Here is a 13882-nt window from a genome sequence, read left to right on the forward strand (position 1 = left end):
CGTAAAAATTTAATGTCTTTGATTTGAGAGCAGCCCCAATCACAGCGAGGTCTAACCAGTGACCACTGATGCAACAGTGCCTTTTCTCTTCTTATCAGCACTTAACAAAACAAACGCCCACTTCTTTTCCAAACATGACTGTAACAGCTACAAAGAAGATATTGGAAATAAAAGAAGGGAATTTCCTCTGCTCAGTGCTCACAGGTTCACAACTGCCTTTGATTGCCGAAAAAAAGGACCTTAAAAACTCAAAACAAAGAGGTGGTTTACTTCCTCAGGAGGAGATCATGAAAAGAAAAAGAAGTAACCACCTATCAAACATGAAACGGCACATATCTGCAGGGGGCTGTCGAGGGAAACTCTAAACCTGGATATCTGTCGCCACTTGTCTCCTGATCAGGGGAGCAGGAAACTCAAATGCTGTGTTTGATCAGTCTTGCAATGCCCTTGAACTCCACACATTAAAAAGTTTGGATCCAGCTAGGCTTTAAGTGTTTTGTTAGGTTCCCGCCCTCAATCATCCTCTAAACCCATTCTTCTGGTATGAACAAAATATCCTATTTAAGAGAGCCGGCACACACAGCAACAACACAGGTCACTAAACAAAGCCCTCTCCGTCTGATAATGTTTTATCTCCACTACTGCAAAGCAAAGAGTGACACCTACTGGCAATCCAGGGAGCTTCATGATTCTCTGAATCTGTACTTCACTGTGATAATCCACTCTGTCAGCCATTAAAACGTGGCTTCAGGAGCCATGACCTGTTACATTTAATATGCAAATTATGCTGACCTATGTCAGGACTAACATTTGCTGTGTTATCTTGGCTTTCACGGTGTCATCTTGTTTTCCATTTTTAATACCAAATCTAAAGAGCTAAAGGTTATGGCTGAGAAAGGTTGTCTGCATCATACAGTGGAAAACAGCACAGCTCTGACCCAGGCTACATACCTTCAACTCTGCATGATTTTTTTCCTTGAACTCAGCAGACATCATAGACGCATCTTCCATTTCAAAATTCCACACTTATCCAGGCTCAAATTTCCAGTCTTCTCTGGAAATTCTCTTTAAGACCATATTTAACAGCACATGGCAAGTTCATTGCTTACTCTGTCTTGGTTTGCATCTAGCTTTCTTTTCCCATTTGGAATCCTTCGCCAACCAAGCTGTATATTTGGGAATATCAAACCAGCCCTCAGAGAACTTACATTTACTCACTGTGCCTATTCACATTCCCACATGGAAAGTTAGACAATATTCCATAGCAGGGCTCAACAATAAAGATTGTCCAATTACCTGGGGCGAGTGAAATGCCATGTTGGGCTAATAAATCTAGCAACTCAGTTGTGCAATGAGGCAAGCGGTAAAAAAGAATTAAACTACTTTGATAATCAATTAATTGTAAAAGTAATTTTTCATGCAAAAATATGGAGATTTGACACTTTTCACTGCTTATTATCATATTAAACTGAATACCTTTGGTTATGACAAAACATGACATTTAAAGAGCACCTTGCAGTTTGAAAAACTGATAATTTTTTTATATTTGATAACTGTTAGCAAAAAAAACAATTTGTACAGGGGCGTGTAGAAATTGACTCCAGTAAGTAGATTTCTAACTCACTTGCCTGATCAAGTAAGTGAAAAAAAACATCCGCGCTCAAAGAGGAGGTAATCTAACTTGTTCAACCTGTACATATATTATTTTCCTGAAACATAATAAATAATGAATAAATAGTGTTATTATATTATTGTTGCCCTCATATTTTCAAGTCTCTTTTATATGTTATGTATGTTAAATAATTTATTTTCATGGTGTCTGTGCAGCCTTGTTTATTCAGTGTGTCTGATGAACACAGCCCTAAAGGTGTGCTTTATTGTTTACTTTTCTGATAACTACATCACTGCATAACCCAGAAGTGTTCAGACAAGCTTAATATTTGCTTTGTGATGAGACATATAAATCATATAAAAAGATACTGCAGTATCATCTTTCAAACTAATTTGGTCACAGATGTCCAGCTTTGGAACATTAAAAGCAGTGCTGTATTGCAGGCTGTGATACACAGGTGTAGAGGTAGCTTTGTGTAGGAGTGTGCGGTCAGTTGCATGCTATATTTCTTGTGTGGTAAACATTTTGGCTGCACTGGCTGCTGAAAACGCCATGAAAAATCACTCTGCTCTTACCCATTTATTTCCAGAATCTTTTTTGTTCCATATGAATCTTGACAGCTGTGACTGATATTTGCTGGAGGAGTGAGAGCTGGAGATACCGATTTTTGTACTAGACTTTTGCTTATTTTATTGTCCGTTTGACCACTAATAGTCCTGCCCAAAACATATCCAAACAAGTAGAGGAAGAGGTTTCTGATGTCTTTGCAGCTCTGTTTCTATTTGAATTCTATTTCTGCTTTACAGTAAATGCCTCAGAAAGGTCCCTGCTTTGTGTGCTATAACAATGTAAAACACAACCAAGACCACATTATGTCATTACGCAATATAGTGATCTATACAAGGTCAAGAGTCCAAGACATAACGCATGAACCAAAGTCTACTTGCTAGTAGGAGCATATGGAAGTGGACTCTGAGAAGACATCAGTCATGATTCAAGTCTATGTGGAAAGAGCTCTTAAAGTTATTAGTATGGGCTATGAGGACTACACAAATACAGTGCTCCAACCACATGGAGAGGCAATAAATCCAGAATGCAAAACTTGACATTTCACAGCAAACAGTGATTATTCTCCCTCATCGTAGGTACTATCACAAGGGAATCATGATTTTATCACTTGTTCTTCCTGATATTTTGAACAGAGGCTTTTTATTTTCCTTACATTTGGCCTGTATCACAGTACCATTAGCTGTTCACCCCACTAATGGCTTTCTTACCGCAGACCCATGACACAGAGAGAGACTGAGAAACAAATTTGATTTATCTCCTCCTTGAAACATAAAATTATTTTAAAACTCCTCAAATCCGAGGAGTGAAGTGATATGTGACTCATTCTGTGGAAATACAATTCCCTCTATGTATTGATATTTTATGATATACCACCTCATTGTGGAGCCCAGTAGGAATCATTAGACAGATTACCACTCAGAAATTTTCAATGAAATTACATTTTTAAAAGGCATATTATAATTGAAATGACCTTCTTTGAGCTCTTGCACTTTCTAAAATAGGAACACTGAGCTCATGATTAAAACTGCGAATGAAACACTAAGAATAATGGGATTTTTTCAATGTTTTCCAGCGGTGACCTGTCTTCCAGTGAAGTGCTGTCTGATGAGGGAGGAAACTGGCAGCAAGGACACAAAAAAGAAGTACAGGCTCCACACACTATTGAGCTGTCTTTCAGAATCCTGTTCTCTGGTGGCCAAATGCTTCATGATTGTCCCTCTATCCAGTTGCAGGTCTCTACTTTGAAGAAAGGAAAAGGACCTTGGCTGGAATCAATACAGCTGAATACAACGTAACACCCTTAAAAGCCACAGTAATAGTCGCCATTACATGTTGCACTGATGCTCATCCTGGTGCTTGTACTTTTTCACCGTGCTTGAGGCATGTGTTATGGAGAGTAATGTGGGTCTGTTGTTCTGCCACTTTAATACAAACTGAAATGTCACAACAACTATTGGATGGATCACCATGAAATTTGGCACAGGTATTCATGTTCCTCAGAATATCACCTGTCATCACTTTGGTGATCTCTTAACTTTGATTCCTTACATATTTTTCAAAATCTTAATTTGTACAATGCTTTGAAATAGGGCTGAATAACCATTGTATTGTATTTTTGCTGTTTTCAGATACACTGATGTTTTCCATCTCGTTTTGGCTGATTACAAATGCAGATACAAATCTGACAATACAATACTTATCATAACACAGGAGTTATGATTCAACATATTGTAATACTGTACTGTAATACACTGTCAGCACAATGATACCTTGCTATCTTTTTAATCTAATTTTAAGAAAATTGTATTGTATAAAGGACAAACCATCATATGCGAAAAATCTGAGCTTCTCATGCAGTGTTTCTGCAAGACTTAAAAAAGTAAGACTTTTTAAGATCTTTTCATATTAAGACATGCTACAGTGTCTTAAGTCCAGATTCAGAACATGTCAGCTTTTAATGCTAAACACCAGCTAGTTGTGCTCCAATAAATTCTAACCAGGCTTCACAATTTGCATTAGTGTTTACTGGTTCCTTTTTGGTTTGGTTTTGTGGTTGTTACAGCGCAATCAATTTTTTCCCCAAACACATTTAAAAGCAGGGCTGAAAAAACAATGAAATCAAATACATTTTTAAGACCTGTCAAAACTGTAATGAAGACATTTTAAGGCCTATTGATTCAGAGTAATGGATTTTAGACTTTTAACACTTGTAAAAACCCTGTGGAAAGCCTGTTTTTTATGCCAACGATGAAGATGGATGACAATACAGCTATCTAGCTGTCAGGGGTTTTAACACAACATAAAATGAACCACTGACACTGCCACACATCATTTTAACATGATATCACAATAGAGTGTTTTGCTGAATTGATACAGTAACATACAGTATCAAAATCAATATCAAATCAATAAAATACAGTTTCATGATATTCAAGTGCATCAACATTTTCTTTCACCCCTAGTAAATTAACATGGGTTTTTCCACCTAACTGCAGAGAACGACTCTTGTAGTGGAATTAACATATTATTATGCCTTCTCCTATGGTAATGGCCCACCTACAGATAGTACATAAATAAAATACAATGTTTTTCAAAATGTACATATTCACTGGGAAAAATGAGAAAACTTTTTTTTGTCAGAATGATCAGGATGCCAGCTCTTAAGATGAGCAAGCAGTTTTAATTAGTTTTAGTAGTTTTGAAGGAATGCCATTTGTTTTCCACAATTAAATGAACATTATCGACTGCAGTACTACAGTTTAAAATGTGTGCTCCGCTCACAGAAAACTCTGCTGCATATCAAATCAAGCCCTTCATAACCTAAATGCCATCTATCAGGGCTGATCGAGATGCTTTAGAACCAGAGATGCTTTATAATCATTGTGAACTCTCTCTGGAGGAGCTGTCATGCTACTGTGGAAGTCCAGCATCAACTCAGACATCCATAACAGCCACGCTACAGAGCATGTCACTGTGTCAGCGTGAGAGTGAAAGCAGTGCTCTGTTGATTTAATTTTGGTTTAAAAGTTTTGGTACAATTGTGTTTATATTTTAGCTTGAGGGGGTGCACTGTGATTAGAAAGGGCATGTCTTATTTTGATGCACAGATTCGTAAATGAACAGGAATATAGCACAACATAGAAGTGAAAGCAGGGCAGTGTTTATTTAAATGTGAAATGACGATAAAAATATTTTGTCCCTAAAGTAAAGGAATAATCACGATAAATACATGTGATCTTAATATTATAATAATACTAATAATCGTGAGTATCATTTTGGCCATAATTGTAGCTCCGACTGAGAGACACTGATGATCATCGCAAATAACAACTTTGCGTTTCAGACACTTAAAAAAATCCTCGACAATGCAGACAACTTCATGCTGTGTGCTCATAATTAAAGTGTTATCTTATCGACCTGTAATATTGGCAGAAACATTGATTTTAAGCCAATACCAATATTTCATTTTTAAGCCTTTATCTGTATTATTATGCATTCATGCTCTGGATTATAACCAAACAGCTGCAAAACTAATGACATTACCATCAGCCTCAGCTGTATTGTGTGTTTAGGACTAATTAACAAATTTTACCATGAAAACATGCTGAATTAAGATGGTGAACACTGCACCTGTTAAATTATTTTCAGTATCGATTGATCTGCCAGTTACTTTTTCAACTCATCAATAAATCGCTGGAGCTGTAAAATGTCAGAAAGCAGCTGGATATTTTTGTTGTAATTTCCTAGGGTCAAAGATGACATTTAACAGTCCAAAGCACAAAGATCTTCAGTTTACTATCATATTTGATGAAGAAAAGCATCAAATCCTCCCAGTCCTCACAGAAGCTAAAAGCAGTCTGATATATTTGCTTAGAAGGTGACAGAAATTAGTTATCAGAATAGTTGCTGATTAATTTTCTGTGGACTAACTAATCCATTAATCTACTAATCTTGTCAGCCACATCACAATTCACGGTGAACTCATTAGACAAGGAGAGACCCCAACTTTGGTGAGCAACTCTTTTTGTCCATGACTTAATGCAGAGCTGTTCCTGAATTGGTTGTGGCAGTCGGTTAGAAAAACTTCACTCATAAATCAAATTATGGAAATTATGGAAGGCTTATGACTGCAGTGAAGATCACGAGTCACTGTCTGCCTCTTTTCCAAAACCAAAAGATCGTCATCACACTAGCCTCCTTGAACCATCTGCTACCATAATTTTTACAGAAGAGTCTTACCATCGTCTGAGATGCTGGTCTGTCAGTGGGATGCTCCTCATAGCTGCTCCGAGCAGCATGAAGAACGCAGAGAGGAGGAGGGACGCCCGCAAACCTGGAAGACACATGACAGGGTGGAGGAAGGGAAATGATTGATTCTTGATTAATATGTTTTTATGGTTACTCTATACAAGGCCTGGGCGATATAGCCAAAAAAAAGTTTCATAGTGGTCGATATCGATAATTATTGATCGTGTAAGTTGTGACTGATATGTTGTGTACTACAAAGGGTGGAAGTGGCTGAGGGGATAAAATAAGTTTGTTGTAATTTTTTGCAACAAAATTACAGGGATGACTATTGGTGCTTTCACACAGAGAGATGAGTGAGATTATTTTATAAATAATCATCAGTAATGTGGATATAATGCCTAAGTGATAAAGACAAATAATAGATCAGCTGGAACAGTCTGGTAAATTCTCAAAATGACATCACTTAACTGTAATGCAGCCTTTAAAACCAGGAAAAGACAACACTTCTGACATATCACAATATAATGATATCCAAAATCTATCACGATATCTAGTGTCATATCACAATACAATAAAATATCATTATCTTGCCCAGCCCTACTCTATATAATGTAGTGAAATTCCCAAACATAATCTCCCAGAAACAAAGCTAATGTGTATTCAAATGGCTTGTTTTGTCCAATCACCAGTTAAGACCTAAAATATGGTAAACTTAAATAGAAAAGGTTAGCAAATTTGAGAAACAATAATATTTGATATTTTAGCTGCTTAAATGATCAATCCGTGGGTGACCAGATGAAAATGTGAAGTGAAACTAAGTTGAATTAATATGATTTATGTTGGGAAAAATGAACAAACAAGAGTTTGCTGATGCCGTGATGACCTTTATTTAACCAAAATTCAAATTTGATACTTTTTTATTAGTTGCTTCCCCAATTATTGTTAATGACTGATAAAAAAGGGGGGAGGTATGTAACTTTTTTCAGCTTTTACAATGGGGTATAGTAGGAAACATTTAAGTGCCACTGGTATAATTCACAGCGCCACAAACTACATCCTCCAAAATTACAACATTTGTTTTAGCTAGTTGTACCTAACAGACTGGCCACTGAGTGTATGTGGCCAGCATTACGACAACAGGAATCCTAAAGTTCCTCACGTAATATTTTCTATGTGACAGCAAAAGTACAGACAAAGCACCTTTCTCTGTAAACTTGGAAGTCCCTGTTCTCTGTTTCACCCACATGACACCCATTGAAGGAAACTCTCTCCACTTCCCCATTCTTTTCTTTCCATTTGAGTTGTCATTTGCTGAAGCTTTGACCAGATCAGTGCTCCCAAACTGGGGTGGGTGGGCCTTTTTATGGCTACTGGACTAGATTGATATATAACATTTATAATATATAAGCAAAATTCAAACAGGGTCCCCCACTCCTGATGGAAAATACAGATCACAACATGACAATGTGGCCTTTCGGTGCATGTTGGGAGTTTGTCAGGCTGTTTTCTACAGATGTCAAAGTGGGTGTGTAGTCAGTTGTTTGACTCCATGCTGTGTTTTGCTGCATCAAATATTGACATGCCACAAGTGCCAACAGCAACTTGTCATTAAATCCTTCGACAGAATTTAAGTTTTCTCTCAGCTGTCCCTTTCTATTCAAATCAAGAAACACAACATTTCTTTATCAAAGCTTTTTTCTTTGTTAATTTGATTTGGGGCAGATGATCACTTGTTGCATAGCTTGTGATACTATAATTACTATCTTGTATAATAGCACTATTATAGATAGAAATAAGTAAATCAGTTATACTTCATTTAGGTTTCACAGTCATGGATGCCTTTGTAGGGTTACCCAACTAGAATAGAGGACTTTTACCAGATTTTTTAAATGCCTTGGATATTCCTCTTTTAAAATGCCTGGGGCAGCAGAGACCTAAAGGGGTCAAGAAGACACTCGTGCACCTCACAGTTATATTCTGGATCAGCAGCATAAGCCTACATGAGGACGTAAATGAGTAAGTGCCTGCCCTTGGCCTCTTTACCCAGAGTTTAGGTGCCCTTGAATGATGCATATAACACCCCCAAACTGCTCCTGTACAGAGGACTTCACTTCTAAGAGGCAGCTCTCACTATGAATGTAGTAACCATGCAAATGTGAAGCAGAGGATTGTTGAAGAAATGTTTTTTTTTTGCCAAGAAAACCTAACCAGTCCTGAAACAAGACTAGTAAATTAGATAATTGACAAATTTTTTATTTTATTTTATTTTACGTGTTTAAGCCATTTATTAAGAAAACATATCAAACTTTCTCTTGTCAAATGTGAGAACCTGCTACTCTTTTTCTTTTTTATATAATTATAAATTGAATATCTTTGAATTTTGGAGTAGTTACTCTTCAGTCAAAAGGAAATTAATCTTCAATTATTCTGATAATCAATCATTTCAGTCATTTTTCAAGTATCAAGAATTTGTTGGTTGCAGCTCCTTACATGTAAAGATTTGCTGCTTTTCTTTGTTATTTATGATAGTAGATAATGAGTCTTTGGATTTTGGACTATTGATTGAACAAAAGAAGCAACCTGAAGATGTTTGTTAGTTTCAGACATACTTTGAAGTGTCATTTGAACAAAAGAAGCAATAAATGGGCAACACCATGTACCTATATATATATATATATATATATATATATATATATATATATATATATATATATATATATATATATATATATATATACATATATATATACATACACATATATATATATATATATATATATATATATATATATATATATATATATTTAGGCTATTAGGAGTAGCCCTTAATCTACTATGGATACACAGAGTGTTTTTTAATATCAAAAGAGTAACCAGTAATTTTTCAAGTACCGTAAGTCTCTGAAGCATTCCAGCTCTTTTTCTGTTTTCATTGTTTTCTAACCAGCAGATTTAATTCTTACAAGTGAGAACAGATCTTTATCAGTTAATCAAACTTCGATTTCTGCAGCATCATGTCATAATAATGTTGCTGCAGAGATTATTGTACACTCTGTGATGCATGAAGGCTTACATTTCACAGAGCATTGCATTTGTATTTAGTGACACAAAAAGTCTAAACCTATATTTTAGAGAGCCAAGCTGTGGCAAACAGGACTTACAAGCTTTACAACCTTGCATTTACATGGGTGGATCAGCTCGCTCTGACACATTCCGCAACATCAGCAGCATATATGTATGTCATATCCTTAAGCAGATTATGTAGGTTTACTACTCCATGACTGCATCACATATGACTTGACCTCATGACTCTAGCCTCTCTTGGATGGCAGCTACTGTGTTGTTGATCATCAACAGTCTCTACCTTTGGAGAGGGGAAACTCCCAGAGGGAGGCCAGGCGCTTTCCCCACTGGCTGGTTGGAGCAGAGCCAGTGACTGTGTGTGAGAGAGAGACACTAAGAGTGTGTATCATACATAGACAGCACTCCAGTCTTTTGCAACCTCTGGATGTCATTTAGCTCACACCATGACTTAACGCAATTTGTGAGCGCTGAATGAGCTGCCCTGATTCGGTATGTGACTCAGGACAGAATTGGCTCCATGGGTATGAAGCTGGGCATTACCTCAACATGTATGAGGGGAATCTACAGCTGGATTACTTGTCAGCAATAAGTGCATACCACTCACAGAGAGCAGCAAATACAAAGTTTAAATTAGGCACACTAAAAGATTCAGAACCACTAATTATTGTTATTATCTCCACCAGGAGACCATGCGATCGCTTCCTTCTGTGTGTGTATGTGTGCATGAGTGAGAGTGTGACCAATGGACGTGCAGAGCCAGTCTCATATTCTACTGGACCAATAAGCCAAATGTGATTCAGAATTTTGGAAAAATCATTTTTTATGGTTCCACACCAGTAAGAGACATGACCACAGGCATTATGTTTTCAGGTCATTCTATGAACGCAATATCTCACAAGCACCTTGAGAGAATTTCTTCACACTTGGTACAAATGCCCACTTGGACTCGATGATGAACTGACTAGATCAGTGTTTCCCAATCCTGGTCCTCAGGGCCCACTGTCCTGCATGTTTTCAATGTTCCCCTTTTCAATTCACATGATCAGCTCGTCATCAAGCCTCTGCAGAAGCCTGACAACAACCTGATCATTTGAATCAGGTGTGTTGGAGCAGGGAAACATCTAAAACATGCAGGTAAGTGGGCCCTGAGGACCAGGATTGGGAAACACTGGACTAGATTTTGGTGGTCAAAGGTCACTGTGACCTCACTAAACACATTTTTGGCTATAACTTAAGAATTCATACAGCAATTATGACAGAATTGCACACAAATATCTAATAGGATAAAATCATGAGGTGTAACATTTTCTATTTAAAAAGGTCAAAGGTCAGCTTCACCATGACATCATAATGTTCAGCTCTCTATCAGTCCCCTGCACTTCCCTGTAAAAATAGTATCCAAGTCAGGACAGCAAGTTTATCACTGGAAATTATTCATTGGAATTATACATGTCAACATAGAACTTCCATATGCCAAAAAATACACTTAATGCATTCTATTAAATTCCTTCAGAGTTACAGGTCAATATAGTGATAAGGTCTGTACCAAATTCCTTCAGTTTTCAAATATTATGAGTCTGGACAGACGTGGATGTAAACTGCAACTGGTTGGCAGAAATATACAACTGTGAGACAGTAAGTCGATTTTTTTACTGCTCTGTTTTATAGGACCATTGACAGGCAACTTTTCACTCTTCTTAATCGGCTACTAGGGGCTGCAAGTGATCAACAGCTGCTTCAGTTTGAAAGTTTCAGTTCGGGACAATGGTATGTGGAGGTCATGTTAATGTTAGCCAAACTTTGCCAGTCAGTGTTGGTTGCATCTGGCATTTGTGGTGTTATTGCAGTAGATGCTACACTATCTGTTGCCCGGCAGGGATCTGCACTCTATTGAGTACATAGTTTACTTACTTTGGGATGCTGATGAATCAGGATCATAAGATGAGTTGTGTAATTTCTTGGCAAGACTTGCTGCTTGTGGTGTTCAATTCATCAACTGCCTAGTTACCGTGATGTTGTTACTGCGATGTAACTGTTTTTGTCATCTGACAGTCCAGCCCAGGCATGAACTACTACGTGTCAGTCAGGTGACGCAGAGGAACTGGTTAAGTGAAGGGCTCTCTGACTCAGCAGCCCAAGTCAAGAGCTCTTCTGCAGGCAATGACACTTCACAAAATGTTCTGGGGCTTCAAGAACATCATGAATTGAAACTCTTTTGACAGAGAGAAGTCTTGAAAGCCATTAAATATTTGTTTATCCTGCATCAGCACAGTTAAACTCTCACATGTGTTTTGACACTGAACGAGAGAATCCTTTGGCACAGGCTGATGTTCATTTCAGAGAAAAGCACACATGTAGTGTATAGCCCTTACATATATATTGGTCTCTTTGTGGAAGGCTGATCTGTTTGTATATATATTTTTGTGTATACATATATATGTGTGTTTGTGTGTGTGTATACATATATATGTGTGTGTGTAAATATATATGGTGACAAGTGCTAATTTCCAATCCTATTTCTACTGTTACTTCAGTTATAAAAAAGTTAACTTGTTTATTAAATATTCATAGACACAGAAAAGCCTTAAATCTACTGGCCACCAGTTTCTGTTGGTGTTTCAAGTATAGTCAGGAAAATGTACTTAAAGTAAAACTACTCAATGCATGAAAATGGTCCGTGATACATAGATTATTATTAGTAATACATTAATATAACTGTAGTTGGTTGAGGTGGAGTTGTTTTTAATCATTTATTATATGACTGCGACTAATGATTATTTTCATTGTGGATGAATCTGTGCCTGATTATTTTCTTTGCTGAGCAGTTATTTGGTTAGTAAAAATTCTGGAAATAACTAACAATTATCTAGGGCCCAAACTGACAACTTCACAACGCTTGTTTAATCCAGCCAACAATACAAAATTCAAAAATATTTAAGAACAAAATTCAAATTATTCAAACAATGAAAAGCATCAAATTCCTTACTCCTTTGGGAAGATGGAACAATGATTTGTAGGCCAGGTCATCTCTGCAGAACTTTATAATGACATTTTGTCACACATTTTTCATTTATCAAAAATATTTCTGCAATTTTGGATATTGCACTTGACCATATTGCAATTTCAATATTCATTAATTGTGTAATTCTAATAGGAAACGACTTAAATGACTGTCATAAAACTTGCAAATGAATTTTCTTAACAAACTGATTAATCAGCTAATAATTTCAATTGTGCTTGTAAATACTGTTAGGGCATTTTATTCATAACAAGATATTTTATGAAGTCTTTGCATATTTTGTGTGGAAAAATCTTACGTTGTAAAATAACCACTGAGCTCACATTATACAGGTGCAAGTTATGAGTAGAAACATAAAGTGGCATGAAATGAAAAGAATCAAATACAAGTACCTAGAATTTGTACGCATGTAATTATTATTACATTATTTATTAATGTATTAATGTAATTAATTACATTCCACAACTGATAAAAACTATCCAAATGTCAGCCTATTGTGTATTAGTATGTAGTATTATGGAGGTCACCATTTTTATAACACGATACATCATGTGACCAAGGACCACATCTTTTGAATAACATTTATTAAACTCTATTCAAGACACAGCATCTGGCAAATAAAAGAATACAAGCCCACTAATCTCTCTGTGTGCATACAAGACTAGCAAGTGTAGAATATCCAGTAACGACGCCAAACTTTTGAATGATTTATCCAACAAAGATATCAGTATATCATGTTTTTATAGGAAGTAACCACAGTTGATAACATCCCCGTAGAGGTTTAGTGGTGAAAACGACGAGACAAACACATTAACATTAGGATAGGACACAGTGTACCAAATTAGAACAGCTCACCTTTCTTATCCAGTAACCACATAAACAGCAGCCAGGGCACGAAGCCCACCGGGCCCCACAGCACCAGAACCGCGATGTCGGATTTGGTGAAGCCGTACGCGTGAACAGCTGAGTTCTGAATGGGACCCCAGAAGTTCCAAACCATCCCCTGCATTAGTCCCAGCAGGGAGAACAGGGTCAGAACCAGCCATCTTCTCCCGTATACTCTGCTGTTTACTGGCTGACTCTCTGTCTCCGCACGAGAAGGGGTGAGAAGCGGCTCCCTTTCGGCCTCGGTGCTCGAAGCGGCACCCATGTTAGCTACCTGTTTGTCAGTTCAGTTAAAAAATCCGGGTTTGGCGGCTCTATAGCTGCGGGAAACAGACGACTCACCGGCCTTCTGTCGATCACAAAAACAAAAACAGCCGACAGCTTCTGTCTGTCACATAACTTTACTGCGCATGCCCGAACGGAAACAGTAAGCGTAGCGGAAACTGTGTTCACTAGGCAGCCAT

General features: G+C 37.3%; 1 protein-coding gene across 2 annotated transcripts in view; it reads right to left on the reverse strand.

Moving 5' to 3' along the window:
- slc49a4 (solute carrier family 49 member 4) overlaps positions 1-13743 on the reverse strand; it is a 68285-nt gene extending 54542 nt beyond the window's left edge. For both annotated transcript variants that reach the window (XM_084724803.1, XM_084724804.1), the window contains exons 1-2: positions 13389-13743; positions 6422-6515 (exon numbers count right to left, since the gene is read on the reverse strand). In XM_084724803.1, the coding sequence (XP_084580929.1) occupies positions 6422-6515; positions 13389-13683 (389 nt within the window). In that variant the 5' untranslated portion in view covers positions 13684-13743. The remainder of the gene's footprint in view (positions 1-6421; positions 6516-13388) is intronic.
- Positions 13744-13882: the final 139 nt, after the last annotated feature.

Source organism: Lutjanus erythropterus, chromosome 8 (assembly GCF_056507025.1).
Source record: "Lutjanus erythropterus isolate fLutEry1 chromosome 8, fLutEry1.hap2, whole genome shotgun sequence".
Lineage (NCBI taxonomy): Eukaryota > Metazoa > Chordata > Actinopteri > Lutjaniformes > Lutjanidae > Lutjanus > Lutjanus erythropterus.